The sequence below is a fragment of the Oryx dammah genome, unplaced genomic scaffold (genome assembly GCF_014754425.2).
Source record: "Oryx dammah isolate SB20612 unplaced genomic scaffold, SCBI_Odam_1.1 HiC_scaffold_19, whole genome shotgun sequence".
NCBI lineage: Eukaryota > Metazoa > Chordata > Mammalia > Artiodactyla > Bovidae > Oryx > Oryx dammah.
This window is the reverse complement of record NW_024070203.1, coordinates 34,030,707-34,058,467: the sequence shown is the minus strand read 5'-3', so window position 1 is coordinate 34,058,467 and position 27,761 is coordinate 34,030,707. Positions and strand designations below refer to the sequence as shown.

Below are 27,761 nucleotides of genomic sequence, written 5' to 3'. Positions count from 1 at the left end.
CTGCCTGCGGGGGAGGAGCGCCGCCGCCTCTGCCGCCGCTGCCGCTGCCGCCGCCGCGGGCTCGGTCGGTGAGGAAGCGCCTGGGCACGGCCTGCTGAGGCGCCTCGCAGACGCCTGGGCTCGCCCGCCGCCCGCCAGCTTCGCGCACTTCCCGTCCCACACGGCCGGCGCGGGGCAGGCCCGCCGGAGCCATGGAGGACGAGGTGATCCGCATTGCCAAGAAGATGGACAAGATGGTGCAGAAGAAGAACGCGGTGAGCGCGGCGGGCGGCGCGGGCCGGAGCGAGGCCGGGTGGCGGGCGGGGACCGGACGCGGGAGCCTGGCGGCCTGACGGGGTTTGCGGCCCGCGCCGCCCGCCCTCCCTGCGTGACACCAGCGAGGCCTCGTCCTGGGGCGGGGGCCCTCGAGGGAGTCCTGACCCGCGTCCTGGGGAGAAAGTCCCGGGGTAGGGGTCCTGTCCCGCGTCCTTGGTAGGGGAGGCCTGGGGGGCGAGTTCTGTCCCACGTCGCGGGGAGAGGGTCCCGGGGTGGGAGTCCTAACCCGCGTCCTTGGGAGGGTGTCTTGGGAGCGGTGTCCTGCCCCGCATCGCGGGGAGGGGACCCTGGAGAGGGAGGTCCTGGGGAGGTGTCTTGTCCCGCATCCTGGGGAGGGGTCCCGGGGCGGGAGTCCTATCCCGCCTTCTTGGGAGAGGGTTCTGGTGGAGTGGGGTTGTCCTATCCTACATCTTGGGGAGGGGGTCACGGGACGGGAGTCCTATCCTGCGTCCTTGAGAGGGGTCTTGGGAGGGGTGTCCTGTCCCGCGTCGCGGAGAAGGGGCCCTGGGGTGGAGTCCTGGGGGGACCCACGTCCCGGGGAGGGGTTCCCGGGGCAGGAGTCCTATCCCGTGTTCTTGGGAGAGGGTTCTGGTAGCGGGGGGTGCTCTGTCCCACATCCCGGGCACGGGGTTTCGGGGGTGGGGAGTTCCATCCCGCGGCCGAGGGCCCGCTCGGAGCGCTGAGGCCCCTGGGGCTGGGGCAGCCGGGTGAACTTCATCGAGGCGTTCTCACTATAAACTTGACGGTGGCCGAGCCTCTTGGCTTAGCCCAAGAGTACAGACAGCCCTCGCTGTTTGAAAGAATCCGTTCTCATTTTCCGGGCTTGTTGGCTAAAAACGAGAAAACTTCGAACAGCGGTTTGTGATCTGTTTCAGACACGAAGCTGATAAAGCAAAACGTGAAATTCCCGGATCATTTTTTTTTTTTTGGAAAGGGCTAAACATGCCGTGGATTATCTCAACTGTCTTCCATGTTTGTTTAGCAATTAAAAAGGTAAACGATGCCAGTGTGTTTGGCAAGCTGCTAAACTTTTTTTTAAGTGGATCTCCTTAGGCAGTAGAGTGCAGAAGGGCTGTGTCTAAGGCACACACCCTGACGAGAGTGTGCTGCTGGGCGGGTTTGCACAAGTGTCCTGGCTGGGCCTCTCTGGGCGCTTTACTGTTGATGCCAGCAGCGTTTTCTGTCACTGATAACGTGTTTATGTGGATGTGTTCTCTTGTGGTTTGTATGAGATGTCCCAGTTTCTGCATTTCTGTCCACCTGCCTGTGCCACTTTCAGTCCCTTGCTTCAGAGCTGTCTGTTGTTGTGTCGCTCAATGGTGTCCGCTCTTTGTGATCCCATGGACTTCAGCACTCCAGGCTTCCCTGTCCTTCACTGCAAAGCCGTCTTTTTTCAGCTAAACTGAATTCTCAAACTAACTGGAGAGAGGAAAGGGGTGCTCTGGTTTGTATAGCACTTTAGAGGAAAGCACTTTACAAAGCATCTGTGCAGTGGCATTTTGGGAATCCAGACATAGCTGTGCTGCATCCATTTTACAGAGTAAGAAACCAAGTCAGGCCAAGTAGTTCCCTAGCTTCCATGAAGGGTACACTGTAGATTAAGCCAGGAGCTGAGTGTTCTGCTGGACTGCATGCCAAAGCAGGAAGCAATCTTAAACACCGAATTCTTCAGGCTTCAAACTTAGTCTCTTCCTCTTTTCCTTTCACAGGTGCATTGCCTAGCATGTGATTTCATAGCCTGTTAATCTGCATTTGCAATTTTAGACTTTTAAAGTATTTCCTGTTTGTTTTCTGTTCTAGACAGTTGCCTTTGCTATTTGTTTTTTCACAGGCCATTCATTGCCTGATGCAACTGATGAATTCTGGGTATTTCATTGGCTGAACATTTCTGTTATTTTGCTTAAATTGGCAAGTTTTTTTCTCTGTCTGGGGAACGCTCAGTTCAGTTCAGTCGCTCAGTCGTGTCTGACTCTTTGCAACCCCATGAATCGCAGCACGCCAGGCCTCCCTGTCCATCACCAACTCCCAGAGTTTACTCAGACTCATGTCCATCGAGTCAGTGATGCCATCCAGCCATCTCATCTTCGGTCGTCCCCTTCTCCTCCTGCCCCCAATCCCTCCCAGCATCAGAGTCTTTTCCAATGAGTCAACTCTTTGCATGAGGAATTTCAGCTTCAGCATTAGTCCTTCCGATAGGGAATGCTGTTGCTGTTAAGTCGCTTCAGTTGTGTCCAACTCTGTGCAACCCCATAGACGGCAGCCCACCAGGCTCCCCCATCCCTGGGATTCTCCAGGCAAGAACACTGGAGTGGGTTGCCATTTCCTTCTCCAATGCATGAAAGTGAAAAGTGAAGTCTCTCAGTCGTGTCCGACTCTGCAACCCCATGGACTGCAGCCCACCAGGCTCCTCCGTCCGTGGGATTTTCCAGGCAAGAGTACTGGAGTGGGGTGCCATCGCCTTCTCCGACAATAGAAGCGTAGCCTAGGGGAAAAGGCTGTTAGTTGGATAATTTTTTTCTCTAACTTGGGCTATATAATGTATCCTTTAATCATGTAGTGATGCTTGTGTTTGTTTCCTTTCCTTGTAAGATATTTCCTAAAAATGAGGAATTTCCTAATGAGCAAGTATTGAGAAGACCAGTTTATGCTTATCTGCAGTTCTCAAATTATAAGGACATAATGCGTCAACAGAAGAATGAGAAGTATCACAAATAAGCCTCAAGTCTCATTTTTCTTCTCACATCTTCTATTTTTCTAGTAGTACAAAACTTTACCAATATAAAAGCTTGCCCCCCCGCCCCACCCTCAAAGGTAAAATTGACTGGCTCTTTTACGTTTTTCCTTCTCTCTTTTCCTGTCTGTGTTACAGAAATTCAAATAGGCAGATGAAATAAAGAAAGGGAAACAGTCTAAATGACTCTCCCTCCCGGCCCACCAGCAGCCCATGAAAGCTTTTTAAGTTGTTCAGTAATTTAACAGAAGCTGTTCTGAGGAATTGTAGGATTATGATAGATTTGTTTCTTTTTCGTGTGTGTGGCTTCCAGATTTTCTCTACAAGCTATTTTTTATACTGTTTTTATACTATGAAAAAATGAACTTTGCTAAAAAAATAATAGTTTTCCTCTGAATTGAAGTTTAAGTGCCGTTGTTAGTGCTTTACTATCATAGTAAAAATCGTAGGTGTCGCTTTTAAGTAATAATAAAAACAGCTTCCATTTATTGAGTTATCACTGTGAGCTAGGAATTCTTCTCAGTACCTACCTTATCTGATTTATTCCTCAGACAGTTTATTGAGCTAAGTCTTAATCTCTATTCTAAAAATGAGGAAATTGGGCTTCCCTGTCGGTTCAGTGGCTAAGACTCCATGAGTTTGATCCCTTTTGGGGAATCTAAGATCCTACATGCCATGCAGTGCAGCCAAAAAATAAATAAATAAAAATATATTAAAAAAAAATAAAAATGAGGAAGTGAAGTATTTAGACGCTTGAGTGAATTCTCAAGTCTAATAGCTACAGAGTGGCCAAATGAAGATATAAATCTGAATCTGTTTTGCATCAAAGTCAGTACCACTCTGTTCAAGCATCTACCACTCCAAGCATCTCTCTAGAATCTGGGTCTTGAACTTTATCTGGGTACATTGGGCAACCAGGGTGTTTGCTGTTGTGGGGCAGACAGGTTTCTCTAAATATCCCCACAATATCCTGACCCTGGTGCTGCCCAGAATGTTGCGCCGTCTGTGCACTTGATCTTAAACAGGGTGCACTTTGAGGCCATGATGAATCATGTGAATTAGTTCTAAATTTTCAGATATTAGCAATTTTTTACATAGATTTTCTTTTTCTTGCCATTTTGACTTAATGTCAGTAAGCAAGTCTGTCTCCTAATCTTGGTTCAAATTCTGACTCTTCTGAACTTTAGCTGTTAGGGTCTAAAATGTTTTTTTGGTAGTAAATTGGATACAATTTAGTAAAGATTAGATGAATATAAAACTCTTGGCAGTACCTAGGATATGAAGGACTGATGTTGAAGCTGAAACTGCAGTACTTTGGCCACCTGATGCGAAGAGCTGACTCATTGGAAAAGACCCTGATGCTGGGAAAAATTGAAGGTGGGAGAAGGGGACGACAGAGGATGAGATGGTTGGATGGTATCACTGACTCAATGGACATGGGTTTGAGTAGACTCTGGGAGTTGGTGATGGACAGGGAGACCCAGCATGCTGCAGTCCGTGGGATCTCAAAGAGTTGGACATGACTGAGCAACTGAACTGAACTGAAAAACATCTTCTGGTTTATCTTTGTAAAGGATTTGTAACACTAGACTTAGAGGAATCAAGTGAGAACTTAGAATTTTCAAGTTCATGGACACATTTAATGCATGATGTTGAGATTTGTTTATTTTTTTCTTCACTGAAGGCTCAGGGCTGAGTAGAATTAAATTGCAAAGAGAGAATCTCCTAGGTGCAGGGATACCTGAAATATGTACATTTCTAAGTCTTGATCTTAGCTGGGTTGGGGAAAAAAACAAACAAACTGTGGTTTCCATATCAGGGTTAGATTAATTAGCATAAATCAGAATTTAGAATGACTACACAGTCTTTGTGCTGCTATTCATGGGGTCGCAAAGAGTTGGACATGACTGAGCGACTGAACTGATATGAACACAATCTTTTATAACAGCTTTATATAGCTGTACAATACAGTTCACCCTTTAAAGTATACAATTCAGTGGTTTTTAATATATTCTCAGATTTGTACAGCTATCACCACTGTCTAATTTTAGAACATTTTCATCACTCCGGATGGAAACTATCTATTAAATAGCCCCTTACATAGTCACCATATCTCCCCCCAACCACTAATCTACGTTCTTTCTCTCTTGATTTGCTTATTCTGAACTTTTCGTGTAAATGAAATCATACAATAAGTGGCCTTTTATTTTTTTCGCTTGGTGTTTTCCAAGTTCATCTGTGTTAACAGCATGTCAATACTGTGTTCCTTTGTGTTGTTGAATAGCATCCCTTTTTTCTGATGGATATATCACATTTTGTTTATTTACTCATCATATAATGGACATTTGGGCATTTTCCACTTTTTTACTATTATGAATAATATAAGCACATTCTTGATCAAGTCTTGGTGTGGACATATATTTTAATTTCTGTCGGGTGTATGCATTTCTATAGGAGTAGAACTGCCAAGTCGTCTGATAACTGTGTCTATGTAGCCTTTGGAGGAACTTCCAGACGGTTTTCCAAAGTTGAACTATTATTCTGCATTATCACCAGTAGCGTGAGGGTTCAAATTTCACCACATCTTCATCAGTACTTGTTATTACGGCTTTTTGATTATAGCTTTTGTATTGAATATAAAGTGGTATCTCATTGTGGTGATTTGCATTTTTCTGATGACTAATGATGAACATTTTTCAGTACTTGGTGTCCTTGCATATTGGAGAAATGTCTGTTCAGATCCTTTACCCACTTTTTTAATTGAGTACTTGTATTACTAAATTGTGAGAGTTCTTTATATTCTGAATGCTGCTGCTGCTGCTAAGTTGCTTCAGTTGTGTGCGACTCTGTGCGACCCCATAAATGGCAGCCCACCAGGCTCCACCATCCCTGGGATTCTCCAGGCAAGAACACTGGAGTGGGTTGCCATTTCCTTCTCCAGTGCATGAAAGTGAAGTCTCTCAGTCATGTCCGACTCTTCTCGACCCCATGGACTACAACCCACCATGCTCCTCCGTTCATGGGATTTTCCAGGCAAGAGTACTGGAGTGGGGTGCCATTGCCTTCTCCATTATATTCTGAATACTAGACCCTTATCAGAGATAGGGTTTGCATATATTATCTCTCATTTTGTGGGCTGTTGTTTCACTATCTTAATAGTGTCTTCTGAAAGATAAAAACTTTTGTTTTTCTGGCTGCATTGTGTGACTTGCAGTATCTTATTTACCCAACCATAGACTGAACCCAGGCCACTCCATGAAAGCACTGAATCTTAACCACTGAACCACTAGGGAATCCCCCAAAGCTTTTAATTTTTATAAAGTTGAGTTTATGTATAAATTTTGTATCTTACCAACCATCTCTCGTATGTCAGGCACTCTAATTTGATACTTCTTAAGTGTTATGTTACCTCATTTGATCATCTTAACTAAAGTTTAGTGTAATATGCTCATCTACACATGAAGAAGCTGAAGCTTGAAAAGGCAAAGTAACATGCCCAAGATCTGACAATTGGGAATTGACAGAGCCTGGATTTTAATCTAGACCTACCATGTACATGTATGCTCTTTGTGTTCTGTGTTGCTCCTCCCCTCTTCCTTGAACAGAAGGCTGTTTGGATCCTGTACAGTCTTGTATGTACTGGGTTCTCATCATACCATATTTTATAAAGCACTTCTCTCTGATGACAGGTAGTAGTACCAAGGGTGTAATAAAGTAGTCTGTAGCTGTTTATCTTTCAGCCAGTACTGTGAACTAAATTTGACTCTGGAAGTTGAGGCAGACTCTTTCTTTCTCTTGCATCATTGTCTGTAGGAGATGCTGCAATCGAATAGACTTGACTTTTAGAAGCAGGTGATGATTAGGGACTGTTCAGTAGTGCTGTTTGCTGGAGCTCACACAGAGCAGAACTGCCCCAAGGGTGGGGCTATAGAATGGACAGAGCAGTGAGGTAAGGCCAGGAAATTGGGCTCTTGTCCCTTTGCAGTACCCATCAGTATTGCCTCGGGCAAATTACTTACCTTCTCTGAATTCAGGGTTTTGGTTTTTTTTCTTAATTGAGGGTTTGAAGTGGAGGCTCAAAGATTTCTGCTTATTTTTAGATTTCTTGAGGTCAGAAAGGGTTTCTGTTTTGCCCATTGCTGTGTCCTCAGCACAGCAGAGAGCTTGGCATGTGGTGTAAATGGGTGTTTGTTAAGGGGGAGTGTGTCATTTGACAGAATGGGGTAAATCTCACTTTTTCTGGTTAGTAGATCATGTGACCTTATGCAAGTTTCTTAACTTCTCTGGGCTTTTAATTTCTCATCTGTAAAATGAGGATAATAGGATTCCTGCTTCCATAGGATTCATTGTAAAGATGAAATGAGATACTCTGTGCAGTGCTTGCCACATAGTAACTCTCAAAAAAGTTTAATTTCCTCATCTGTAAAATGGGGATAATAGGATTCCTACCTCCATAGGGTTCCTTGTAAAGATGAAATGAGCTACTGTATACAGTGCTTGGCACATGGTAACCCTCAAAAAAGTTTTTGTCACTGAATTAACATATAATTGTCTCTTTTTTGCCCTTTTCACCCATCCAGATCATCATATTAATAGTTGTTTAATTCCTAAAGAACCTTGATTGAAATACACATCTTATTTGGTTAGAACACACTGTAATTCTGAGAAAGGTCATACTTTTATCCCATAAGTGTTATTTAACTTTTCCTTCCTTCCATAGCCTATGTCTCTAACCCCAGTCTCACCAAAGAGATCCGAGTGAAAAAGGAGAGTGTGATGAAATTAATGCAAATCTGTTGCTTCCTTCTGTTTGAAAAACAGCTTAGACCTTAAGCCACATTGCTGATGTGTTAGAAAAGTCAACTTTATATGCAACCCAGCTTTATGTAAACCTGAGGAGACCCTGTTTTTTAAGGGACTCTTAGAATTGTGATTCTCTTCACTTTTAATTGATCTTAGGTCAGAAATTTTTCAAAAAGACCACAGAGACTTGAGTAGAAGAAAGATATCTACGGTAGATAAGAGTGCAGGCAAACAGTCTCGTAATCAGAACCTTCAGAGTCTTTAACGTATTTTAGAATTCCAAATTTTCCAGGTTTATAAAGGTATTGGTATAGTACAAACATCACATATTTCATCGTATTGTCAGTGGGAGCTGGGCAGTTCCCGGTAATCAGACATAGGCATTTCTATAGTGAAATGTAACATTCACAGATTAAGTAGGATAAATAGAACTAAATAGCTCTGTACATCTGTTGAGATTAGATGTTACTGCCAAATGAGTTTATTGAAAATCTATGGGAAATCTTTTGTTTTTGAAAGGATTTTGGTTTGGGGATTTGCAGATACAGGATTAAAGACACTTGCTCACAAAAATGGCATGCATATAAAAATTCTTGATTAACAGTAAATTTAAAGTCAGTGTTTTATTTTTTAACAACTCTAATGTTTTACAATTTTTAGTTGTCTCTAAATAAAAAGAAATTATAGAATTTATGGTCAGGAGGAATCTGTAAGAGGTGGATCCTTAAAATCCTTTATAATGACCTGTTTCATAATTTCTATTGAACTTGTTTTTAGCTAGGAGGTTCTGGGTTAAATTAAAGGGATGTATCTGTTGCCAGAAGAAAATTTAATCCTGTTTTATTCTCCAGGGCCATGTCTGTCAACTTTAAGTGGAAGAATTATCTGGCTAGAAACCTTTGCTTGATTTTAAACTTAAGAAATATGGTGATACCATGAGGTTCCATGCTTGTTCCGTGCTCTGGGCTTTCTGTTTTCCCAGGGTGTGGTATGTTTCACTGGTTCATGGAGTACCTAGTTTTCATATTTAAACATTTCAGAAAGCAGAATGAGTTACACGTGTTGCTGGCCAGATGGATGTTGAGATGTACTTTCACAGACAGAACATCCAGCCCAGCCATCGACATCGTGGAGCAGGTGTCAGTGACTTGGAAGGAAATCAGAGTAGTCGGGTGCTCTTGGCCCCCCGAGAAGCTAGTGGGAGAAGAGCAGTTCGGTAAAGGCAGCAGGCTCACACACCCAGAGCCCACCCTGGTGCCTGCAGAGAGCTGATGGTTCAGAGCTCAGAGCTCTTTTATGGATTCTTTTGTGAAATGTTGTGTTACTAGTGTTTTGACACAGCTTTTTGTGGCCTAAAATCCGATATTATGGAATCTGAGTCAGTAGGCAATTCATAAGTGTTAGACTCTGCAAAATAGTTTTAGAACCACCACCTTAGCTAGTTTTGATTATATTTTTCTAGTAAAAGGTAATATGACAAAAATTCCAAGTCTAAAGGAACTGCAAAAGTAAAAAGAAGTGATAAGAAAAGTTTATGATAGTTTAGTAGTTTTATTAGTGGTATGTAGAATAATGATCTGTCCAAATATAGTACATTAAGTCACTATTAGACTAAATGAAATATGATTGATTAAGTTAAATGTATTAGATGAACTGAACGGAACTGAATTGAAATGTGGTTGATTGAATGAGTATCACGTTGGAACGTTGGCCACAAGCTGTAGGTGGCACTGTTGCCTCTCGTGAAATTCCAGCCCCCTTAGCCACAGTGCTATGTCTCATGTCATCGGCTGCATGGGAGCCTTTGATTCTAAATGGGAATCAGAGCCCCAGCAGAAGATGGGCCTGCGAGCTTAACAGAGACCTCACTTCTGGATTTCCTTTCAGAATTTGCTTCTTACCTTGCAAGAACCAGGTAGACAGCACTGTCCTTGAGTCTGAGCTGTGAGGTGCAGAGGCATGGTGAGAATTGTAGAGAAGCATTGCCCCCACCACCATTCTCCCACTCATGCTTCCATAGCTAATTGCCCTACATGGAAGTCTGGGGGTATTATACCACCACAGTGAGAAACATTGCATATTTCTAGTTGGGACACATAAACAAATACTACTGAAAGTAAACTTTCACACGACAACACGTAGTTGCTGGTTGTAACCCAATAAATGGATTTTATGATCCTCTAGTGAGTTGCAGCCTGTTTGGAAAACTCTTTCCTCTCTGTTCTTTTCCTCTTTCATCTATGTATCTGTATCTCTGTATACCATTCTCCTCACATGAATAAATGACTCAGTGAATTGTGGATAGGAAAATACACATTTAAATCTCTGGTTACTCTTTGCTTTACTCTCTGGAGAACTTAGTTTGAAATTATTTTATTTTATAGGCTGGAGCATTGGATTTACTGAAGGAGCTTAAGAATATTCCCATGACCCTGGAACTATTACAGGTATGTGCTAACATATGTCATAATTTTTGAATAGGTAATTGTCATAAAATAACGGAAACATCTTCAATACCAACATAAGTTTTTTGTATTTTCCTCTTATAGTGTAAAACATTATTAACTTGTTTTTGTTTTTTTAAAGATGGTAACATAAATTAGTAATCTACTGAGTTACCATCATAGAAAAATGCTGCCTGCTTTTTTGAAAGGTTTTCTGCATTCAAGTGCATGCCCCACCGGCTGAGAAGGCAGTGCTTTAGACAAGTTGTAAAGCATTCTAAAGTTCTAACAGTTTTTCTTCACTAAGAAAAGTTCTTAGAACATACTATCTTCTACAAGAAAGGAACCACTTTCTGTGGGGAAAATGTCCCCCAAATGCTGATCTCAAACCACATTGGGGTTTTAGAGTGGTGAATCCCCTGTCTGTGTCTGCTGTGGAAACTTCCCCTGCTGTGCTCCACTCTCCGAGAGAGAACACAGGACAGTCCAGTCAGATACATATTCTAGATTCTTCAGCAGCTGCCCCACATCTCTTTGTTGAGTGCATTGAATAATTTAAAAGCAAATCTTAAGGATCCATTTATTTCTCAGCTTTAAAGTTTATAGCAGGGGCTCCCTTTTGTATCTCACTAACAGTTTCTTTTGTTATTTTATTTCTTCCATAACCATATTTTTAAAGATTGTCTACTGACAACCTGAATTTACTAATTAAGTCACCATTTTTTATCTATCATCCATAATTGGCCATCAGGGCCTTTATGTTCTCTCAGCACAGTTTGAAGACAGTTGACGTGTGGGAAAAGAGCATGGATTTTGGAAGCGACAGACCTGGATTAAAATCCCAGTTTTGCCATTTAGTAATGGTGTGCTGCTGGCCAGGTTATTTATTGACACTTCCAGTCTCTTCATCTTTAAAAATAGGGATGATGATCTCGATTTTAAAGGATCTTGGGACGGTTGATGAATATGGGCGCTCCCAGCACGCCCCTGAGCACGTATGCCACCGCAAGTTAAGTTTTCTGTATTCTGTGAAGTCCATTTTTAGTATCTGTGATCGTGTGCTGGTGTTTAACCTCGTGTGGACGGTGGTATTTGTTTAGGTGTCCTCCTTACAAGGTGCAGCACGTGATGCACATAGTCATCTGTACAGGAGAATGTGAAGAAGCAAAGTGGGTGTGTGTGTGAGCCATGGTTGCATCTGCCTGCCTTGCCTACACACACAGACACTCTTTGTTCTGTTCTCTTGTGAGAGAGACCGACTTCATCTTACTAGTTGACCAGCCTCACTTCAGTAGTGAGTTAACATGCCTGCAGATCTCGGTGGTGAGACCCTTGATGTGTGTGTCTTAAGTCGACAGTCTACTGCTAAAAGAATTGATACAGTTGATGTTTTTTCTGTTCTAAAATGAAGAGGCATCTGGAAAACAAGAAAATCAAACAACGAATTGCCTGAAATAAAATTGCTTGTATACATTTTTTTTGTCATTGCCTTGCAGTCCACAAGAATTGGAATGTCAGTGAATGCTATTCGCAAGCAGAGCACAGATGAAGAAGTTACATCTTTAGCAAAGTCCCTCATCAAATCCTGGAAAAAGTTATTAGGTATCTTCCCTTATATATTTATGATCTGGTTTATTCAGACACTGAGTTGTTGAATTTTTTTTTTCTTTTAATGAATATAGGTGTTTTTAAATCTGTACTTTATAATCTGGGCGGGGGCTTTAGTCTGACCTTGAGGGTTCTGCTTTTTAAGCTAGTCAGATTTAACTTTCTTGGCTTTTTTTAATACTTATAATTGGATGGCCTTTTTTTCTTTTTTTGCTACTATTTTTTAATTGAAGGATAATTGCTTTACAGAATTTTTTTTATTTCTGTCATACATCAATAAGAATCAGCCATCGGTAGACCCATGTGCCCTCCCTCCCCATCCCACCCTTCTAGATTGTCACAGAGCCTCCATTTGAGTTCTCCAAGTCATACAGCAAATTCCCATTGGCTATCTATTTTACATATGGTGTTGTAAGTTTCCACATTACTCTCCATACTTCTCACCTCCCTCCTCCCCTGGATTGCCTCATTAAGAAGAAAATTTTTCCCCGAGGGGAAGGTGTCTCACTTTTTGAAAAAAACTATTTCTAACTTAGAGAAAGTTTTCAAAAATAATAAAAATAATTCACGTGTCATTTTTCTAGAGCATTCATCTTTAATATTTGCCATGTTTCTTTTGTCATAGTCTCTCTCCTCTTTTTCTCTTTATGCTTACACTTTATTTTTTCCAAACTACTTGAGAATAGGTGGATCTCTCTTCTTTATTGACTCTTTAAAACTTAAGTGTGTGTTTTCTTGGAACAAGTTTATTTTCTTACGTAATCCTAATACAGGAAATTCGGGCAATTTAACATTGGTACAGTTAATCTGTAGTGCACTGTCATTCCAGTTTTGTCAGTTATCCCAGTAATTACTTTTCCAGCTTTTTTTCTCATCCTTGAGCTTTTTTATGTCTTTTAGGACATTGACTTTTGAAAAACACATGCCCCCTCCTCCTCTCCCTCTGTTGTTGTGTGTAGGGGGCTTGTCTGTTTTTGGCCTGCACAGTGCATGTTGCAGGCTCTTAGTTCCCCAACCAGAGACTGGATCTGGGCCCACTGCAGTGAACGCGCTGAGGCCTAACCAGGACCGCCGTGTTCCCTGTTCGGGCTTTATCTGTCATTTTCTCCTGACTAGATCCGGTTGTGTGTCTGTAGTTGGGGTACTGCGCATGTGTGTCATGTCCTTCTGGGGTGTGTGGTGTACAGAGATAGGACGGTGTTATTTCTGAGACTCAGCCAAGGTGTACAATGCATCACTGATGATTTTTCCTCGTGTCTAATAAGAGTTCTGTGAGAATCATTTTAAGACCCTGAAACTATGGTGCTCCCTGTCAGACCTTCCCCCACCCCCATTTGGTATCCCCCGATTACTGCCCAAACCATTCTTTCCAGTGACAGTTGGAAAATTATGATTTTCTAGTTTTTCTAGTTTTTCTGTTTTCACACATCCTCATTCTGTAAGAAGAACCCTCCTCTTGCCTCCCAGTTCTTTTTCTGTTGTGAATGTGGACGCATAGGTTCCTGTTCTATATAATGGATTATAATCCATTCCTGCTCATATTTATTTTGATATTTACATTGTCCTAGGTTTGACCAGTGGGCACCCCTGCAAACTGGCTTCTGTGTCTCTTTGACAAGCTCCTTGCTTTTTTTTGTTGTTGTTTTTTAACCTCTTTCCTGCATTCTGGCACCACAGAACATGCTGGGCTCTTCTGTCCCAGCCCTGGAACCAGCCATCTCCTGAGCAGTTACCATTCTCATGTGGAGGAGAAAATAAAAGAAGTGAAGCTTTTAAAACTTCATAGATAGAAGCAGTAATAATAAGACCTATTACATATAAGAGCTTGGAAACTAGTAACCAAGAATTGTAAAGCCTGTGAAATTTAGAAAGTTCAGCCTTAAGAAAACTAACCAAATAGACGATCCTGTATTAGATTCCAAACCAGAAAGCATTGCCGTTTAGGTTGTTAGCTAGATTTCTGGGAGATTGCCTACTGCTTCTGGTTAGCACAGTTCTGAATACTTAAGACACACTGTGTGTGGGCCTGTATTAGTGCCCTTAGTCCTCCCAGCTGTCCCGCGTGCTTGGGGCTGCTGTAACCCAAATTCGTGCTGAGACAGTCGAGGGGCTGCTGTAACCCCACTTTGTGCTGAGACAGTCGAGGGACTGAGAGATCAGGTGCCTTGTTTGTGCACAGTAGGAGGGGTGCTGACTGGCTGAGCTAGGGAGTGGTCTGAGCCCTCTGAGCCGGGCTTTGCTGCGTGGCTCACCACCCTCTGCTCAGAGGTTGAAGTGTTTTTACGACCGTTCCTGCCTCTTACTGCCCTGCTTTTTCAGAGGGCCACCCTAGTGCATACTGCACCATGGCAGCGTTACAGCTCCCCCACCAGCACTGGACCTTGTTAGACGGTACTGCCTGATTGTATTACCTGTCCCTGGTGGCTCAGATGGTGAAGAATCCACCTGCAGTATGGGAGACCTGGGCTTGATCTCAGGGTCAGGAAGATCCCTTGGAGAAGGAAATGGCAACCCACTCCAGTATTCTTGCCTGGAGGATCCCATGGACAGAGGAGCCTGGTAGGCTGTACGGTCCATGGGGTTGCAGAGAGTCGGACACTATGCATCATGTGACCTTTCTGAAGCCTTCTACACATCTTGGAAACACGTCTTGGTCCTTGCTCTGTTCTGAAATGTCATCACTGATCCATGGTTTCTTCCTCACGATACCATAGCATCTTCAGGCCTTCCAGGGAATTATAGAGTAAAGGGGACAGTACAGTTGGTCTCTGAGAACTGACGTGTCATGAGGACTGGATTCCCATGATAGTTCTGGAGTTGTGCTTGGGACTGTCTTCTGTCAGTCAGTCCCATCCAGAGTGGCATGTTAGCGTCGTCTGGGGACACTCAAGCCCCCTTCTCCTCTGGGAGCTGGATGGAGTGTTGGGGTGGGAGCTTAGAGCTGCCTGGGCAGTCCTGCCTCAAGGGTGAATGTTCTTCCATGTTCTGTACAGAGGGCAGTGGAGAACTGAGTTATTCATGCAGCTCTAGGACTCGTGTATGGATCAAAAAGTAGACCAAACTAGGGTAGTTCAGGGGCCAAATATTTCTGAACCCAGCTTCATAGCTGTTTTGGTTGATATAAACGTGAATATTTCTTTCCAGTGTTGCCTTCACTCAACCTATTTTATGTACTTTATTTTCCCGTGTCTGATGACTCACTTCTTTAAGTCTTAAAGCTTATGCTTTATTAGTATTAATAACCTGTATTAGTTTTCAGATTATTTAAGATAGAGGAGATGCTAAGTAGGCCTAACTCATGATCCTGAAGTATATTCTATGAAAATCTTCTTTGTTTACTATCTCTGAAATATTTATTTGTATTTTGAGTACCACCTCAAATTTTTTTACTTCATGAAAAATTATCAAAACAACATTGTTATATATACTTTGCACTTTAATTTTCTTAATGTGCAAATGTTTTTTCCATGTACATTTGCTAATAGAATAGCTTGCGTAAACTTCATTTACTTGTTAAAAGCTTAGGATTTTATTGGGGTTTTGTTTTCTTTTTTTGCTTGCATAAATAGCTTGATAACATGTAGTAGTCCTGTTTTTTGTTTTGTTTTAACAAATGCTGAAACTTAGGAATTTTATAAATTTTCAGATGGACCATCAACAGATAAAGACTCTGAAGAAAAGAAAAAAGATACTGCAGTTACATCACAGAATAGCCCTGAAGCAAGAGAGGAAAGGTATTTCACTTCATGGAAGCTCGTGTGTTTTGGGAGACAGGGGTCATGGAGGCTTCAGAAAACACAGGACTGACCTTAGAAGGCCTGTGGAGTTGCCGCCAGGTCCATGCAGGCTGTGTGTGGAGGCCGGCTGGGTTACTGGCAAGGGCAAGGGGCTGCCTACTGGTAGGGAGCGCCAGGTAATGTCCGTGGAGTGAAAGGCAGGATTAGTTTGGCAGAACTAATTGGCGGAAATCTTTACTGTGGTGAAAGTTAACTGAAACTAGTCCGAAAATATTTCAGTAAGAATCTAACACAGCAAGTTAAATCAGGAGTGTTTGACTGGAAGAGTTATTAATTGTTGCAATGGTATTGATGTTTTTAGGGAGAAATTAAGAGATGTTTGTATTTTCATGACTCCTCACTCCATGTGGTTTTTATCCTGAAGCGGTGTCTCATGTATAAGCCTCACTGGTTGTCTGATTGGAGCAGGGTTTGCCAGTGTTTCTCTCTGGTTTTCGTTGAGAGCAATCATAGTCTTTGTGCCCTCCCCTCCTGCCTCTGCTCATAACTGAGGTCCCGTCTTTTCATGTGCTGTATTGAGGCGTAACGTGTGTTTTCTGTATTAAAAATATTGTTTAACGTTTAAAAGGAGGATCAAAGTTAAAAAAATAAAAGACTTGTCTCATCTTTACTAAAAGTTTTAACTTCTTTTTAATCTATATACAGGCAGGTTTTTTGTTTTTCCATTTAAGAGTCACTAGAATACTATTTCATTTATTTAGGCCCAGAACTACTGTTTTTAGAGAGTAATGGTAATGATACTCACTTTAAGAGAGTTTTCCTGACTTCTCTTTTTGTTTTTTTGTGTGTCTGTGTGTATATTCTAGCAGCTCCAGTGGCAACATGAGCAGCAGAAAGGACGAGACCAATGCCCGGGACACGTACGTCTCATCTTTCCCTCGGGCGCCGAGCACTTCTGATTCTGTGCGGTTAAAGTGCAGGGAGATGCTCGCTGCTGCTCTCCGAACAGGAGGTAAATGTTGTTGCTCAGTCCCTTGACCAAGGCCGCCGCTGCCCTGTCCACCTCGTTTCATCCTCTGGGTGGGATCCCGATGGTCGTTGCCCCTCACCGCCCAGCCTAGGGAGAGGCTGTTGTGCCGGACATTACTGAGAGCAGTGAGGCGCAGGCATCCAGGCCTCTGCTTAGTACGTGTGATTCTTAGAAACAATAGGTTCCTTACTTCTGGTTACTGTTCCCCTGAGTCGTAGTTATTTAAACTCTTTTTCACAATCCTTTTTCTCCTCACATTTAATCTGCAAACTCAGTATCCGCCCCCCCTCAGATTGAGAGTTAATGATACATATTATTGTCCTGTTGTTAAATGTTACTATGACATATAATAAGTTTTATATTCATAATTTCATTTCCTGCTTTTTTAAGTGGGAAAGAGATTTTGGTTTATATATGGGAGCTTTAATTTAATCTGGAGGTATTCATTCCTATGTAAAATTTGGCTTTAAAGTTTCATATATAGGAATATGTATTTATTGTCTTCTAAAAATGCATCCTTTTCTATTATCCTGAGCCCTAGTTAGTATGACCTATTTTTCTTCTTACTCTGCCTTTTCTTTACTCTGATTCCTTTATTATCTCTTTATTTTTTCTGGAAGGTATCCTTTGCTTGTATATTCACAATGGTGTCAAGAATCCACTAGATTATTTATCTGTATATTTTCTTGTTTCTTCCTAGTTTCTTTTTGTTCCTTCTGTCGCTTTGAATGTTTGCCTAGAAGTCTTCTGAGTGTGTCCATATATGTGATTGGCCGATGAAATGAATGGTTTCTTTGTGTGGAAGTCTGAGGCGGGAAGGAGACAAGACAGTACTTTGCATAAGTTTCTTTGCTCTCTGTGGGAACAGCCAAAATTTCTGGAGTTGTGAAATGAGGGGTTGCCTGCTGGATGCATGACTCCCCGATTCCTGAGGGATAAGGTATCATCCATGCAGGAGCCCTGTGGACACTATCTGAATCCAGAGGAGGAGCCGAGGGAGTCACAAAGACCAGATTCTAAGGAAACTATACTGAAAGGATTCTTTGTACAGGGCAAGTGGGGCTGAAGAAATAGGAATACAGTTTAATTGGCTCTGTACTGAAATTTCTTTTAATGTGTTGTAATGATTCATTCATGACACTTCTCTGTGTCTGTGTTTAGATGACTACATCGCCATTGGAGCTGACGAGGAAGAATTGGGATCTCAGATTGAGGAAGATATCCTTTGCTTGTATATTCACAATGGTGTCAAGAATCCACTAGATTATTTTTTCTTTCTGTAAAGAAGAGAAAATCTTATTCTACAGTTTCTGTCTTGATTGTTTTGGTGGGAAAAGGAAAGGCTGTCTGTGACATGTTATTCTTGTTTTCCTCTTATGCAAAAGTAAGACACGTAATGGTGATAGTGCTTTTATTTTTCCTCCTTGCAAATTGAGACTAACGTCTCATGGACACGTGCTAGCGAGTGTAAAGTGGGGTCTCACCTTGTGGAGAGGGGGGCCCTCAGCAAAGCATAGAAATCCCTGAGCTTGTCGTCCTGTGCATTCATGCTGGGTGCTTCAGAAAGAGCTCTGGTTGGGGAGAGGGAGTCTTGCACGTGGGTCCGGCAGCAGGGCCATGTGGTGACAGGTGACAGTGTACCGCAGGCCTGTCCTGGCTGAGGGGTGGCTGCTCTAGGGCTGGGCCTCTGCTGGAGCCTGTCCCATTGAGAAAAACCGCCTGCTAACCTGGCTTCTTGCTGAGCCGGAAGGAGATGAACCTCCAGGCCACTACGAACTGTCTTCTATCAGAAGGCCCTCAAGGGAGCTGTGTGGTCTTTTTGAGGCTTTTAGGACCCTTGGCGGAATGCAGATTTGGGCCAGGGAAAGCATGTATAAGTTCAAGCTCTTTTTCTAAAGTTTTCTTACTCAGATTGAATACCTGAGTTACATTTTTAAACCCTTTTAATCTGTGTCACTTGGCATTAAACATTGATAAAGTTTAATAGCATTCATAGCATAAAATCACATTTTTTGCCAGGTACTGATCAGGAAATCAGGCAGAAACAGTGCCTTATTAATTTAATCTGAATTGGAAATACTGCTTAGAAATTTCAGGAATTCTTATCGTGGCAGAATTTGAAAAAAATGATCTTAGGACCTTTATAATTTAACCTTTTTCCTTAATGGCCTAGTACCTATCTATCAAGAAATAAGGAATACAGACATGAAATACAAAAATAGAGTACGAAGTAGGATATCAAATCTTAAGGATGCCAAAAATCCAAATTTAAGGAAAAACGTGCTGTGTGGGAACATTCCTCCTGACTTGTTTGCTAGAATGACAGCAGAGGTGAGTGTATTTGAATAGAACATTTCTGTGGCGGTATTCCATGATGTCAAGTGTAAAGTCTGTTTAAATCATGAAGTACTGAATAAATACTACATCTGTAATAGCTATCCTAGTATACTTTTATACACAGTATATACAGTATACTAGACAAGAACTTAGGTGATTGAATCTGTTAGCATTAGTACTTTGTCCCTTTCATAACTGTACCATGATCTTTGAGTGGTTGCCTTATTAAATTATTGTCAAAAAATAAAAATGTTATTGCAGATTCATGTAGAATCAGAATTAAATTTCCAATTGCAAACAGACTTTGTAACCTCGAAGCTCTTTTCTTGGTTAAATACTATAAGATTGGCTACATCTTATTGACTATCCTTATATTTATTTAGAAAGTGATGCAGAAAATGAAATTCATTGTTTGCTTTTTTAGATGTAGCAGTTCTTAGATATAAGCTGAAGTGTGTCTACAGTCTCACTGTCTTACTGAGCATCCAAGTGAATTTGTCTTTCTATATAACTAATGAAAACTGTTATATTTTTAAGATTCATTTTTCTTAAAACCTCATTAGAATAAGTTTAAACTTTGACAAAGTACAGAGCATAGTGTAATGAAGTCCTATTATCTACCCATCACCTAAGCTTCAAGTATATTAAGTAATTTGTCACTTGTTTATCATCTGTCTCTTCTTTGTTTTCTTTCTTTTCCCCTGAATTATTTTCAAGCAAATTCCAGACATTATATCTTTCCACCTCTCTATCCTTCAGAGAAATCTGTAAAAATCTGACATTTTTATGTAACTACACTCATAGCATCACTGCATCCAGCAAGTCTAGTGATGATTCCTTGGTGTATCTGATATCTGGTTTATAGTCATTGAATGTTCCCGGTTGTACATTTACTTTGTATCAGGATCTGAAGTCTAGATGTCACCTTAAGCTTGGTCTCTTAAGACTGTGTATGAACATAGTTAAGTCTCCTTTTCCAGCCCCCTTTTCTTCCATGACATTGACCTATTGAAGAAACCGGTTTATCTCTTGTGTATCTCACACTGAAATGCCCATTTCTTCCTCATTACACTAATTTTTCTGTCTCCATTCTTTTCTGTGAACTGGAAGCTAGTTTCGTAGGCTTAGATTATATACAGGTTTAACTTTCCCTGCACAAATGGTTCATCAGTGGTCCTTCTTACTTCATACTGCATCACCTCAGGAGACATGTATCTTGTTCTCTTCGGGTGTGGAAATTTATCAGGGACTTGTGTACAGACAGTCTCATCCCTTCTCTGTGAGGTTCTCCACTGGCCTTTCCTCTGCTTGTTCACCCACTGATGATCCTTGCCTGAACTGGTGATGTCATTAGGAACTGCAAAACAGATTTCTAGAATTCTGAAAGTCCTTTCACCTTTCTTAGCTAGACTTCTTTGATAAAGGAGCACTTGCTCTGAGTTTGAGGCCATTGGTTAGGACAGGAAAGGCAGGTGAGTGTGTAATTCTTCCCTTTGGTTAACAGTTGTCAGAAGGAGTCGTTGGCACCCCACTAAACCCCAATGGCGGCTTTTATTGCCATTTTTGCATGTGTTTGTGCTCTACTTTTTAAAGTGTCATTACAGACTTGTGACTTATTTATCCAGTGGGGTTGGTCTTTTCAGTGATTTATCATGGTGGCTGAAGAAATTATCCTCTGTCTGGTCAACGGAGCTCTGTCACGTAGCCCCTCTGTCCAGTGGTGCGCTCACAGTGGTCAGGCAGCTCCCACACTTCCTGGCACAGGACGATACTCTGCCTTTCTTGTGCATTTCTTGACTCAAAACTGGAACCAGACATTCCTCTGAGGCCCCTGGTTCCTTTTCCGGCGGAGGAGGTGGGTGCAGTAGTAGAGTCCATGGTCTGGATACTCCCATCACTGTAGGATTGCATTAAATGCAGTTTTCACATACAGACTTCTGAGTGTTTGGGAAAAATGTAAGAGTAAACAAACTGATGAGTCCTTTGAGGAAAAATATGATATTTCAGTTTCAAAACTTTAAAAGTTGATTTTGATCCTGTTGTTGTTTAACTATTAGAGCATAAACAGCATTCTGCATGTGTGTAGAAGGTGCCTGTAACTGGGTGGTATTGCTGTCCTTGTGATAGGAGATGGCTAGTGATGAGCTCAAAGAGATGCGGAAAAACTTGACCAAAGAAGCCATCAGAGAGCACCAGATGGCCAAGACGGGCGGGACCCAGACAGACTTGTTCACGTGCGGCAAATGTAAAAAGAAGAACTGCACTTACACCCAGGTTTGTGACTGTTAATAGACAGGCTTTCATACTAAGAGGCTTACAACTCCTGTTTCAAGACAAATACCAACTTATTTTCAGTTAGCTGGATTTCTTAGTATTAAGAATGTATCCTTCTACTTGAGATCTCTCTCAAAACTTATCAAAATAACTTTGTGTTTCTAGTTACAGTCTTGTATTAGAGCAGATGTCAAGTTCCTCAGTCACAGAGGATGGGTATTGAAGGCTCTTCTTGCTGTCTGACTTTTAGAAAGGTTTTGGCAGTTTTTATCAGAATGAAGTATTTGTAATTTTTACATTTTTGCAAATTTGTAAGAAAACTGAGAGGTCTTTTAATTAGTATTTCTGTGCTTCTTATGATTAAAATTTTTCATATTTGTTAGCCATTTATCAGTAGTATAATGTGCGAGTTTAGATGATTTTCCCACTTATCTGGGATAAAGATGAGAAGACAAGGACTTTTGTTTGGAAATGTGTGTTCTTTCCTTATTATTTCGCTAATTTGTTAATAGCTTGTTTTAGACTGTTACACATTTTATTGTGCTACCATTGTAGTTGATGTAGGGTATCCTAATTTAAGTTGGATTTTCTGTAGTATTGTGAAAAGCAGTGTTTTTCACCCAACTTTGCCATAGGTACAAACGCGGAGTGCTGATGAACCCATGACAACGTTTGTCGTCTGCAACGAGTGTGGAAACCGGTGGAAGGTAGGGTGCCCGGGGGTTTCCCATTTCACCCGGCTCTGTGGGGTGGTTTCTCCCTGGGGTGGTTACACCGGCTCTTCTCTGGGGGCTGTCCCGTGTGGCCCACGCTCACACTGCCCCATGCTGGGGAGGCTAGGGCTGGCGTCTGTCGTGGATCACACTGTTTGGTACTCTGATAGAACTAGGCAGTGACTTCAGACACTGCCCTCTGCGTGGTCTTGGTGCAGGAGTCAAGGTTGGACCTTAGAGGTGTAGCTCCTGTGTTGCCATCCTGTGCGCACGCTGTCCTTTCAGGCGCTCCCATGCTTGTTCTTCCGGAACACGTACATGTGTGTATGGTTGCATAAATGTTTATCCTGGAAAAACTGCTGTACCTCGTTGAAGTCCAGCCCACTGGTTTCAGTGTTTATTCTAGGAAATCCAGATGAGCACTGCCATGATCTGGTAGGCTTCTCACGAAGCCTTTTGTGCTGCCTGTGTTCTCCTAAATTAGCCCCACACAGGCAAATAATGTTACATGAATGATCCATTCTTCAGTGATTTCTGTGAGCCACAGAAACATCACACCTAAAACAGAGGTGGGGACACGAGGAGTGTGTGACTGGGGGCTCCCACAGGAGGAAGGTGGGCTTTGGAGCCAGACACGCTTTGGGCTCCTTTGCTCCTTACTGTTGCTGAACTGTGATATTCTAACAGACAAATATAAATAAGACCCACATTACAGGTCATGCTGAGTAGTAGAAATGATATATTTAAAAGTGCCTGGTCATTGTTGATGCTCCAAAAATGCTTTATATTTGTGATTAGTTTTCTGTGTGTGTGTGAAAATTCTACAAGCTTCTTTTCAAGTAACAGTCACAGAGGTTAAAGCATTTCCTGAAATTAGAAGTGAACAAAAAAGACAGTGGGCGGAGGGCTCCAGCAGTGTTCCAGGGGTGAGGCCAGTGCCTGTTTTGTTACACACAGAGATTCTGTTCTTGGGCCTGGAGGTTATGGTGCTGACAGTGTCTTCATGGCTTGAAGCAGTGTCTCCTGTCTGGAGCTGGCAGTTTCTTTAACTGGTCTACGGGAGAGATGTTCATGCTGTTCAGTCCTGTTGGGCAAACCTGGTTTTTCCAGCGCTCTCCTGGATTTGTTTAGCATCATGAGGAGGAGGAAGACTGAGTATATCACAGTTTGTATTGAATACAGGCAGTTTGCTGCAAAGTGCTGACACAGTTCCTGTTGGATTTAAGAAAATTCAATGTAATGTAGAAAGCTGATGCCTATGGTGGCTTACTCTGGAGGTTCACATTTGGAATTAATTTTTTTAACCTAAGAATTAAGGAGAGAAATGCTTAATAAGATACTTTATACTATTTCTTTATATATGCTTAGCAGTTCTAAATTGGAAGAGTCAAACACAATATAGGTGACTGTTCATGTCTGGAAACTACAGCATATTTTTAAAAACGTCTCTTTGTTTAGCAGTGTCGTGTATATGCTGTGTTGAACAGGGGAAGGAGGTACATCCCACTGTCTGCATTTAAAGGTCTCACAAAATATTTCTTCTTCTTTGACAGTTCTGTTGAGTTGGAAGCATTGGCAAAACATCTGGACCATTAAGAAGATGGATTTTGTAATTAGCTTTAAAGACTAGGTCAACTAGCTAGTTTTCCTGCAAATCAGATTTTTAAAGTAACTTGCCTCCCTTGGGTTAGTCTCTGGTTTTGACATAGTGTCCCTTCCTTAAATGCCTTCTGTAGTTTCAGGTCAGTAGGGAGACCACATAATGGTATCTGTTTCAAAACTTTTTTTTTTTTTTTTTCATTTTTATAAACCTTTGGCAGTTAATTTTTACCTTTTTTTTCTTCTTAAAAGAAAATGTAACAACTTTTTTACAATATAAAACATACGCAGTAGAATGTTACTCTTCTCAGTTAACACACAAGTGGAAATTACATTTTTTTTCCCTATATTGGCATGTACCTGCAAATATTAAAAAAGGGTAAGAGGCAGTGTAATTATAAGTTTATCAGACATGGTGTGTATTCAAGTAATACTTGACCAGCTTATCTAAATTGTATATAATATTTGAACTAGCATATGAAATTGATTTTAATTATTCTGTTCACAAGTCTGGGATAATTAGATATTATTTTGCATTTGTAACTAACTGTGATCCTCATTTCTTGTAATTTCTTGTACATGTGTATTCTTTGTTCTTAATAGATTTTAGCTTTTGGAAATATGACTTGACTTTGTTGAAATCAGTTTGGTTTGTTGTTTATTTACCTGTTTGACTTTGTAGTGTATTTTAGTTTTGCAGAACACCGTCATAATTTGGTATGCTTTTCATAAATCCCAGACAGGCAAAGAGTGGAAAGTTTGGACCATTTTTACCTTTTGTAGGAAGACACACTGGGAGGAAGATGTTAGCATTTTAAAGTAGTGTGGTTCCTGTGAACAGTTCCTGACTTGACTTTGATTTGGAAATCTGTCCTGACTGAGGACTTTAAGGCTTATATAGATCATTAAGATGTGGTCTTTCCATATGGAGACTGATGGAGCACATTTCTGTCCTAGCTGACTTGCTGCCTCTGTTACACAGGAGTAAGGCTGAGGGACAGACGAGTGCGTGGGCTATAACATGGCCCATGTTTATGGGATGGACCTTGCAGTTACGTGTGTGCCATCTGCTTGGTTGGAAATAAGAATGATCTTACTGGCTGTAGCACATCTTGAATCCCCAGTTACGAGGACCACATCTCATCCTGCTCCATCTCCACTCTCCAACCCCTATGGAAAGACTTCAGCACCAGCTTGCATGCCTCTCATCCCTCCCTTTCCCCACTGCTCACCGCAGGTCAGTTTGATGCAGTAGAGAAGACATCCAGAAGTCCACACGAAGACCCCACATGTAAGAATTGGCCACTGGTGCCATCCCACCTCCACTTTGTCAGGTCACAGAGTAACCTTTTATCACTTGGAAAATAACATGAATTTTTGAAAGAATGAGTGTAAGAAGATTAAAATAGTCCCACTTTTAAGTGAGCCATTTTTAAATTTGTAATTCAATAAAGTTTCTTGTTATTAAACATGTATCACATTTTGTCATTTTATTTGGATATCTATACTTGCTTTATTTTTTGTTTAAAAAGTTCTGCTTTCCCAACTACTAAGGTGTTTTTAAAGTGCAGTTTTAACTAATGGTTGCCTGGTTGTAGGTATGAAGGGACTGTTATCGAGCAGTGGTGCAGAGCACGTTTGCTGTCTCCTCCCTGGACCCCGGAGAGGGATTCAGGCTGGTTCAGAGCAGAGTACATGCGTGCATCCTCTGTGTGCACTCAGTGTGATATGAAAAACCAAACAGGGAGTCTTAGATTGGAAAACGCCAGCCAGTTATAAAGTGACTGGAAGTAAACAGTTCTCAAGGGTAGTATCTTATAATGTCTATTTCTAGGACAAAGCAACTGTGTTAAATTAACATAGAGGAAGTAAGATGTTGCTCAGTCGCTAAGTTGTGTCCGACTCTTTGTGACCCCATGGACTGCAGCACGCCAGACTTCCCTGTCCTTCACCATCTCCCAGAGTTTGCACAAATTTATGTCCATTGAGTCAGTGATGCAATCCAACCATTTCATCCTCTGTCACCCCCTTCTCCTGCCTTCAGTCTTTTCCAGCATCAGGGTCTTTTCCAATGAGTTGGCTGTTCGTATCAGGCGGCCAAAGTATTGCCGCTTCAATGTCAGTTCTTCTAATGAATATTCAGGGTTTATTTCCTTTAGATTGACTGGTTTGATCTCCTTGCTGTTTAAGGGAGTCTCAAGAGTCTTCTCCAGCACCACAGTTCGAAAGCATCAATTCTTTGGAGCTCAGCCTTCTTCATGGTCCAACTCTCACAGGAAAGCTATAACAAACCTAGACAGCATATTATTGAAAGCTGAGACCTCACTTTTCTGGCAGAAGTCCCATATAGTCAAAGCTATGTTTTTTTTTTTTCCAGTAGTCATGTACAGATATGAGAGTTGGATCATAAAGTTAGATGTAGTGACAGTTAATGAAGAACCATCCCCGGAAGGCAGAAAATCACCACCTTGGTTTTCCAGCTCCCCTGAGAGTAATGAGTGTTCGTGTAAGTGTTGGGAAGCCATGGCAAGAGTTCTGACACAAACACATGTGCATCAAAATCTACATGCCTCACAGATGGAACAACATTTAAAGTATTAACATTAGACTTCCACAATGATTGCCTCTAGTTCAAAGTATAATTTGGGGATTTGAGGTATCAAAAACAACAAAGTGATGAGATTTAAGGAGTTTTAGTCAACAGTTACTCTTTCCTGCTCCCTGCAGCCCTCCACCTTCACCCCATTTAACTGTAGGTAGAAAATTAGCCATTCAGGAAGAATTGAGGGACTTCCCTGGTGGTCCAGTGGTCAAGACTTACCTTCCACTGCAGGAGATGTAGGTTTGGTCCCTGGTAAGAAAATTAAGATCACATATGCCATAGGATACAGCCGAAAAGTGAAACAAGAATGTCCCACCAGGAAATGTAAGGTGAATAGTCACTGACGTAAAAATCCACGTGTTTCTCCAAGTTTCAGAAATAAGCAAAGTGCCAACATTGAAGATGCTACTTCATAGTGAGTAGGACAGAGGTACTGCCTGACGAGTTCCTAGGTCACACTGGTTGTGGGGGCTCCCCTCACCCCCTACATAGTTCCTAGGATGAATGACACAGGTGAAACCAGTCCAGTGCAACAGCTGTGATGAGCAGCTGTGAGTTGGGGAAGGTGGAGCCCATGCATTTCTGTGAGAAACTTGTTCACTGCTGTGTTCAGCACCTCAGAGAATGGGTGCACCCAGTGGGGGCTCATGGAATAGTTTTCTTGCTTCTGTTTGTGTTTTATCTCGACTGGGGGAGCTGAGCCATGAAGGCAGTCCCAGGACTGGACCTGGGGGAGGGCAGCTAACCACTGCCGGCAATGTTGTGGACTCAGTTCCAGGAAGAAGTAACAAGCTCCAGCCTTGGGAGGTCTCTTCTGGTGCTCTGGTTCTGCAAAGTGATGCAACAGGTTTATTATTAATTAAAATTTTTATTCAAATCAACCTGTGTACTCTGGTGCTTGTTTATCTAAGTGGTGGATGGAAGGTGAGAGCACAGATGACTGCCTCCAATGACTTCTGATTCCTCTCCCCAGTGCTATAAAAAGACAGCTAATTTTTTTTTTCCTTAATGGCCCCAACTGCAGAGAGAAACAACACTTCATATATGATGTGCCAGAGAGTCTGATTAAATTAGCCCAGGTGTTTCCATAATTGGAAGACAGCTGCTTTGACACGAAAGCGCTTTTCCACTCTTATATGCAGCTGACAGTGTGTATCCAAGTTACCTTTGTAATAATGCTGTTAGAAAGTGTAGCTGATAAAAAAGCAGAATTGTGAGAGCCCTGGGAAGGGAGAGCATTGCTGTATCTCTTGTCTCTCTGGTGCTAGTTCCCAAACGTGATTCATTTAAGGGATACCTCATCCCCATGTGACCTTGCTGGATCTGTCAGTGTTCTGGCCCTCCTCACCTGTGCTCCTCCCTGGGGTTACTGTATGAAAGATGGGATGATAGACAAGTGCTTCCACTGGACAAGCTGAGCCAGGAGGAGCTGCCCCCGGGCTCCCTGTACTTTCTACCCGCTGTGTGCAGAGACCCTCTGTGTGTGATGAGCCAAGGGAAGTTGAGATGGGGAAGGGAGGTCAGGTAGTGGCAGGCATTGCAACTATCCTGGACTCTGCCAATGGAAG

At 42.0% G+C, this 27,761-nt stretch overlaps 1 protein-coding gene across 2 annotated transcripts; it reads left to right on the top strand.

The window, feature by feature from the left end:
* TCEA1 (transcription elongation factor A1) lies at positions 1–25,060 on the top strand. Of its 2 annotated transcripts, none has more exons than XM_040261223.1 (10): positions 1–254; positions 10,234–10,296; positions 11,790–11,895; positions 15,548–15,635; positions 16,505–16,650; positions 17,830–17,886; positions 18,845–18,999; positions 21,133–21,279; positions 21,915–21,986; positions 23,546–25,060. In XM_040261223.1, exons 1-10 carry the CDS (start codon positions 192–194, stop codon positions 23,552–23,554), a joined length of 906 nt encoding a protein of 301 aa, XP_040117157.1. In that variant the 5' UTR covers positions 1–191; the 3' UTR covers positions 23,555–25,060. The 2 variants fall into 2 exon arrangements, with proteins under 2 accessions (XP_040117157.1, XP_040117158.1); XM_040261224.1 differs by having other exon boundaries at positions 19–254; positions 16,508–16,650.
* The last annotated feature ends 2,701 nt before the right edge of the window (positions 25,061–27,761 follow it).